Source organism: Salvelinus sp. IW2-2015, linkage group LG23 (genome assembly GCF_002910315.2).
Source record: "Salvelinus sp. IW2-2015 linkage group LG23, ASM291031v2, whole genome shotgun sequence".
Lineage (NCBI taxonomy): Eukaryota > Metazoa > Chordata > Actinopteri > Salmoniformes > Salmonidae > Salvelinus > Salvelinus sp. IW2-2015.
The window spans coordinates 35,395,880-35,404,029 of record NC_036863.1 but is presented as its reverse complement, the minus strand read 5'-3'; the positions used below and the strand labels follow the sequence as shown (position 1 = coordinate 35,404,029).

General features: G+C 41.7%; 1 protein-coding gene across 1 annotated transcript; it reads left to right on the top strand.

Annotated features, from left to right (window-relative positions):
• The first annotated feature begins 2,798 nt into the window (after positions 1–2,798).
• Positions 2,799–7,812, top strand: LOC111950484 (fibroblast growth factor 18-like). Its single transcript, XM_023968101.2, has 5 exons — positions 2,799–2,925; positions 4,296–4,335; positions 4,431–4,608; positions 6,999–7,105; positions 7,425–7,812. Exons 1-5 carry the CDS (start codon positions 2,894–2,896, stop codon positions 7,710–7,712), a joined length of 645 nt encoding a protein of 214 aa, XP_023823869.1. The 5' UTR covers positions 2,799–2,893; the 3' UTR covers positions 7,713–7,812.
• Positions 7,813–8,150: the final 338 nt, after the last annotated feature.

Here is an 8,150-nt window from a genome sequence, read left to right as displayed (position 1 = left end):
GAAGGCTAGTGGTGATGGAGGTAGTGGTGGCTAGTAGGCTCAATGCCACCAAGCCCTGTTAGTCATAATACTATGTTTCATCTGGGGATGTCAGAAGAACATCTGATCACATGAATCATCTCTACTGCTCCAACTAACTAGCAAACACATGCCTGAGGCCTAACATCTCAACAAAGTAAATGTTATTTGACAGCTTGGCCTACCCCAACGAACAGTAATTTGATGCCATATTGTAGCCTAGTTATTCAAGGGCAGACTATATTGCCTATACGGTAGGTAGCCTAGGCCTATGGGGCAAATGCTTATGTCTGACAACTTGAATGTGAGGTACTGCTTACCTAAAGTACTCTGCATAGGCTGCACTATTGCCAGCAGAACAGATGGTTTCTCCCATGGACCAATAATCCTAAAATTCGTACAAATGAGACCATGGCACTGGTATTACAAGGATAATTGAAATGACACCTACAGACAATATGCAGTAGGCATAGGCCTATTTTAGTCTGTGTAATTACACAATGGGACCACTGTTGAACATTCTGATCTGGCAGTGCATGACGCACTCACTCATTTCACACTCAAACGCACTGGAAAGAATGAAATGTGGAACATCAACTCTACTGACCCTGATTTGACCTCTACCTCAGGTGCCAGCTAAGGTAGTTCATCATCCTTAAGTGAGAAAAGAAACAGTGGATATCTCTGTGTGAGAGAGAGAGAGAGAGAGAGAGAGAGAGAGAGAGAGAGAGAGAGAGAGGAAGAGAGAGAGGAGAGAGAGAGAGAGAGAGGGAGAGAGAGGAAGGGAGAGGTAGTATGGGTTAGTATGGTTGGCTGACCGTATGTCTGCGGTTCTGTGGTGGAGGGGAGTGAGGATCTCCCGGTGTTGTTAAACCCCTAAGAATTGTTCATTTTGGATTCTACTCTTTGCTTACATACCTTACGCACACCCACCCTCCCCCTCATTTCCAACTTTCTCATTCCCTTTCCTTTTCCATTATGTATTTCATAACCTTAACGGAACTTAAAACTAAATAACATGGCAGGACTATAGGCTACTACTGTGTCCCCCTCTCAAACAATGAGCAGTTCTTCAATGTACCCATCATGTTTGTGTAGTGCAAATGCAATGGTAGCCTACTCACTTGACACACAGWCTAGACGTAATATAGTAAACGAAAATCCAGGATGATCAAATTTGTCGGGGGATGGGTGGATATATAATGCGAATGTCTAGCAACCCAAATGTTGCATGTTCAAATCTCATCATGGACAACTTTAGCATTTTAGCTAATTAACAACTTTGTAAGTACTTACTACTTTTTGGTTTGTTGCTATTTTGGAACTACTTGGCATGTTAGCTAACCCTTCCCCTAACATTTTAACCTAATCCTTCCCCAAATCCTAACCTTAACCATTTAGCCTAACTCCTAACCCTAACCTCTAGCCTAGCTAATGTTAGCAACCTAGCTAACATTAGMAACAACAAATTGGGATTCGTAACAAATAATATGTATTGCAAATTCGTAACATGTACYAATTGCAAATCAGAATATATCATACGAATTGTTGACTAATTTGTAACATATCATATGAATTGTAATTTGAAACTTCACAAATTAATACATACCATACCAAACGTAACATATCATACTAATTTGAGCGTCCCAGGTTTGTGTTTACTGTGTCACATTTACCAGGTTGCAGTATCTTTAGCTATGGTTAGGGTTTKGGGTTAAGGTTAGGAGTTAGGTGAAAGGGTTAAGGTTAGGGTTAGTCACAAGGGTTAAGGTTAGGGTTAGCTAACATGCTAAGTAGTTGCAAAGTAGCTACAAATGTGTAGGTAATTGCAAAGTGGCTAGCTAAAATTGTAAAGTTGTCTGTGATGAGCTTCGAACACGCAGCCTTTGGGTTACTAGACTTTCGCGTTATAAACGCTCCTTTTGATTTTGCCCTAAGTAACCTTCTATTTTATATAACCATACCAAATTTAACATATTATACTATTTCCAGTCTCCCWGATTTACGTTCACTATGTTATGTCTAGTCTATGTGACCAGTCTGGATGTCTAAACCACTTTTCATTTTCCTCGGTGTCTGTTAACTCACTGGGTTCTCTGAAAGTCGCATTGCCATTGCTCGATTTACTAGGTATTGCTATGACTGACGTTTTCAGTAATCTGTTCCCCTTTCTACTCCGCCTTCGCCTCTGTCCTGCCAAGTGGTCTCGTCTCCCGCGGGACACACCTATATCATCACTGGGATTACACCGGCCGCGTGCCGCCTCCCCTTCCCCGCCACTACTCCTCTCATGCCCCGCTCTCACTCCCCGAATAGACTTTCCGTGACACTAGGAATTGCTGTTTTTCTGAACGACTATACGTGACAAATTAACATAGATTCTCGGACAAAGAAAAGTGATATACAGAAGAAAGAAAAGAAGACAATGGGAACTAATGGACAATGGCAATACAAGTTCAACTGAGTTCTGCGTGTAAAATAAGCCTATTTTACACTTTTCTCATATAAGCATTGTAGGCATAGCTGTAGAAACATACTAAGTAAAAAAAAAAAAAGGAGGAAAACCTGCGAAAAATCATATTTTGCCAAACACCTGTCATGATTTCAGAGAATTGACCAAACTGGACATACCCAGCGCGCATTCGCTCAAGTTTTGGCTACATGATACCATTTTTGCAGAGCAAACCCATTCCCCTCCGCCAGCATTCTAACCGATGTGCTCGGCATGCTCTGCTGATGCCCGCAGGAATTATCGCAGGAGTTGTTGCCGTCCCCCAAACCCTTCTCCAACGAACGGATTACAGACAGTACCAGCTAGAGCTCCTCGGTAACGGTGCCTGACTTTTGCTGGCCGGGTAGCTGCGCGGGACGAGAGATGAGTTCCCTCCTCTCTACACTAGTCATGTTGTAAGTTAAATGTGCAGTAACCCTTGATGCGCAACCTAAGGTTTTCTGGAGAGAAATGAATGGAGGTATTGTGTGTGTGTGTGTGTGTGTGTGTGTGTGTCAGCGCGCATGTTTCTCTTCATGCATGCTCTGACCATCAGTCCAGCACAGCAGGTGTGGTGTTTCGTACACCGTCATGTTCTCCTTTACCCATTGTAATAATGAAAAACTATTTTCTGAACAGCTAACTGTGAAATAGAAATGCCATCTGTTTTTCCAATACCAAGTGGTGGTGGAATCTTGTTTTTTTTTTATCTGTACAATTCCTCTGAGGCTGTTCCACATGGTAGCATATTGCTGTAGCATTATTCTCCTCTGGCCACTCAACCATGTCCTATGACCCAGACACCTCTTTTCATTCTCCCCAGACTGAAAGACCAGACATTTGTCACTGACAGAAGGTCTGCTAACGGGTTATGAATGAATGAGTGGATGTACAGTATGACTGTGCCTTATTGGTGTCTTTGATGGATGTCTGTGTTTAACAGGATCATGTGATTCGCGAAGGGGATTATCAGCAATTAGCTCTTCCCCAAATTAGGGCATCCATCCACTTTAACCAAACCTATAGCAATTCTGTCAGACTCGTTAACGAATCTTACATTTACAATGACAAATTTACCAGTTTCCCACTTTAAAGTGTCCCTGTCACCCCCATTATGCCTTTGTATCTCTCAAACGTACTCTCCACTTGGTCAGATCTTTACAGAGGTTTCATCTGAGGTAACACAGAAGTAGAACAAAAGTAGAATTGGAGCCCAGACATCTGTGTGTGCTTTGGGCCAGCTGTAGGCTGCGTTCCAGGCATCCCTACATCTGGACAGCACAGGGGGTATGGGGTCCCCTAATGAGCACAAGGCCAGGGGGTACAGGAAGATATGAAAGAACACTCTCTACTGCTAACGTGTCTGCTAACGTTTCTCCTGCTCTTCCCCCTCTTTATTTAAGATGGAGGTCAGCCTTATTTGTGTGCCGTAATCTATGTATCTATGCATGTGCTGAGTGTGCTGTACTTATACAGGGAGGGATAAGAGATTGAAGTGCTTAGATAGATGGCTGGATGGATTAGTGAATATTGATATCCTGTTAGCTCATCATAGATATGAGCTGAGCTCAGCAGCTGTCCCTAGAGAGAGACAGCATGGCCACTGTCTGTTGCCGTGATGGTTTTATCTAGAAATGACCTTTTTTTAAGGCATAGGGACTGGTTTAAAATTGGTGGTGGAGACAGAAAAGAGGCAGGTGTGGCAGATAGACTGCTTTTGTATTATTTTGGGATGCAAAAATACCACATGTAATCTCAATGCAGATCCATTCTCCCCTTCTCTCAGATCTGTCCAGGCTTTACTGGTGGTCTGCAGCCCCCTGCAGGTAAATGTGTGAATACCCATTATGTTTTCTAATATTCCATTCTGAATAAAGTCTCTCATTCTAACCACATGCCTGTCTGTTTTGTGGTGGCACAGGTCTTAGCGGATGACCATGTTAATTTCAGCGTATACGTGGAGAATCAGACACGGGGTCGAGACGCCATGAGTCGCCGGCAGCACAGAGTGTACCAGCTGTACAGCAGGACAAGTGGCAAACACGTGCAGGTGATGGGGAGGAGAATCAGTGCCAAGGGAGACGATGGGGATAAATATGGTAAGATATAGTACTACTACTTCCTACAATATACAGAACACTCCAATACAAATCAGAATCAACAAGCAATCATTTCCTCTATGTTATCACACCTACAGTACATGGCCCTCAAAATCATGAAGTAGCAACCGGCCAGACGAGCCTATGACACAGTGAGAGAAATAGAAAGATGGAGCAGRGGTTTCTGTGTGGTAGACTCAGTCCCAATATCGATAAGGTCATCGATTTCCCATTTACCCCGCTATGTTGCTTTGCTGTAGGGGGATGGAGGGGGGTTTGGGTAGTGAGAGGGAGACTAATGTTATTGATTTGGTTTGACCTCTGTATTGTGGCTACATCTATGAACTAATTGCATGTAACAATCCCCCCATCCCGTCCTATGTGCTCAATTTCTATGCCCTTTCCCACATGACAAAATACTACAGTTTACTATATAATACTACAGTACTTTATGTATAATTCTGTAGTAAGCTGTACTATACTGTAGAATCCTATACTCCACACTGTAGTATCCCTCGATCATGTGTAGTACTTACTATGTAATTTCGTAGTATACTGTAGAATACTATATTTCACACTGTAATATCCCTCAATCACATATAGTACTTACTATATAATGTTGTAGTATACTGTAGAATGCTATACTACACACTGCAGTAGCCCTCAATTATGTAGTGCTTACTATATAATTCTGTAGTATAATGTAAAATACTATAGTACACACTGAAGTGTCCCTCAATCATGTGTGGGTCATTCCACAAAAAGGGTGCCTTTTCGTGGAAGTAGAAATTGTGCACCAATATTTCATTTTAAAAAGCCTGTTATATTAAATGAAGTGCACTTTAATATAGACCAAATAGAGAATCAAGTACATCTTTAATATGAATAAAGGCTTTCTAAAGTGCCAAAATTCAGTATTTTGACACGTCCCCTCGTCAACCCTGTGTCACTTCTAGGACGATTTCAACCGACTTAATCCCCAAAATGTATCTACGTTTCACCATCATTGCAAAGGCCTAGTTATTTTTCTGCTTTGACAAAGTCATTTATGAATATTATTATTTATATTCATGATATTAGTGATGCTTTTACATCTGTCCCTCATGTTAAGGCCAACCCTGTTATGCAAACAATTTCCCCCTTTAAAATAATGGACCATTCCACCAAGTTAAATTATTCACAGCAGGTGACATCATTTGGGTCTTCTGAACAGCATGGTGGAAAAGGAAGGAAGTCTTCTCTCTCTTTTTGGTCTATTTATAATTGTTTTATCATCTTTGACTGAGGTGGTCGAGCTTAACACATCAACCCTGTAAACTCAATTCATGTTAGGAAAACTTGAATTTGATTTAACTTTCATCATGCTCTTCACCACATGGGGAGTAATGGCCAATCTTCACCTAAAACCTCAACCCTGTTATCGTCAACCCTGTTAGAGGCCCAATGGTAACTTTATCAGGTTGATATTATATGTGAATTCATTTGTACAAGGGATACTAGATCAATGAGAAAATGTTAGATTAATCTCAAAGATGAGATTAATAAATAATAGTTAGGCAGTTACATAAGTGTCTGTAACAGGGTTGACAGTGTGGTTCAAGTGCAGATAAAATGCTCTTAGTTCATAGGATTTTAATGCCTGAGATGGGAAAAAGTGTTTTTCCGTAGGCTAAACATAAAATATATTTTAAAGTTAATTTCTTAAAAGTTTGCATGTATCKAAAAGACACCCATTTCGTGGAACGACCCGTGTAATACTTAGTATAGAATTGTGTAGTATACTGTAGAATACTATAGTAAATACTGCAGTATTATCCCCCAAAAAACTGTGTAGTAAATACTACAGTAATGTCCGCAAAAACACTACAGTGTCTGCAAAAATACTGCAGTTTTTTAACAATAGTACTGCAGTTTTTTAACAATAGTACTACAGTATTTAATTTGCATATGCCCCACCCATTCCCCTCCCACATATTCTAATTTGTGCCACTCACAAGTGAGACACCTACATGCCAAGTATATACCATATATTGTGTTCCCTACAGGTTATAGAAAAGAGCAGAAGCTTTYAACTATCCATTCATACTCCAGTCTTACCTACAGTGTAAGACTATTTTAGTATTTATCCAGCAAGTTTCCTCAAGGAGAAAGCCCCCACTTCTGTGTCAAAGAKAACACAACAAACACACTATAATGTGCATACTACAGTAAATACTACAGTAATGTCTACAAAAACACTACAGTGAATACTACATTAAAGTCCACAAAAACACTTCAGTGAATACTACAGTACATAAATATAGTAATACTACAGTATTTATACCATACTATAGCATTTTGTCATGTGGGCTCTTACAATCTGTATTTTTGTGCCTCTGTCTCTTTCCAAGCCCAGCTTGTTGTGGAGGCTGATACTTTTGGAAGTCAGGTGAGAATCCGTGGTAAAGAGACCAACTTCTACCTGTGCATGAACCGTCGAGGAAAGCTTGTGGGGAAGGTGAGACAAACACGATTCTTATTCTGACTCTTGCTACATGTTCCTTTTAATGTATACATTTAAACAACCTGGAGTTATTCACTTTGCATCTCATATTGACACTACCAGTGCTTGACTTGGGCAGGAGCTTGCTGGAGCGGAGTACCGGCACCTCAACATGTCTTCTGCTTGAGCTCCTGTTCCTTTTATAGAATATTAGCTCAAAAGTATTGTTGAACCCCTGCACCTAAATATAGTTTTGGCAGCCAAAATGAGTACCGGCACCTATTTCAGTCCAAGTCAGACACTGGAAATTATCATATATGTGTGTGTATTCCAGAAGGCTAGTAATCGCAGTGCAGACTGTGTCTTCGTTGAGATGGTGCTGGAGAACCACTATACAGCTCTGATGTCAGCACGCTATACGGGCTGGTACGTGGGCTTCACCAAGAGGGGGCGCCCCAGGAGAGGCCCTCAGACACTGCCTAACCAGCAGGACGTTCACTTCATGAAGCGCCTGCCCCCCGGGGAGCAGCCCGACCTGCTGCCCTTCCGCTTCACCACGGTCAGCAAGAGAAGCAAGAAAGTGAGAGGGACCCGACCCACAGCCACTACAGCACCTACATAGTCAATGCCACACAACATACTCAAATGACTCGACAACTGTCCTTCCCTGTGTGAATTGAATGTAAGGAGTTTGCTGGGCTGAACCCAGGTAAAGACCTAACTAAGTGGTGCATAGTACAGTATGTGCATCAAAAGACTTGGCGCTAAACAATCTGACCACATCAGGGAAGATGTTGTCCTTGCCCTTTTCCTCCCCATTCCAGAGACAGTGTTGTCTCAAAGACTGTTGAATTACAATYTACAGTGCCAACCATTCTAGTTAGGCCACAGAAGACAGCTATACTCAGTGTTTGTTTCCAAAGGCACTAAAGTTGAGCTACCAAAGACGACTGAACCATAGCGTTCAATACCAAATATTKGTGTTTTCAACATCCCAAAGACAACTGGTCAACTGTTCAGTACCTAACACCCAAACCACCAAAGGCGACTGTAACGTGTA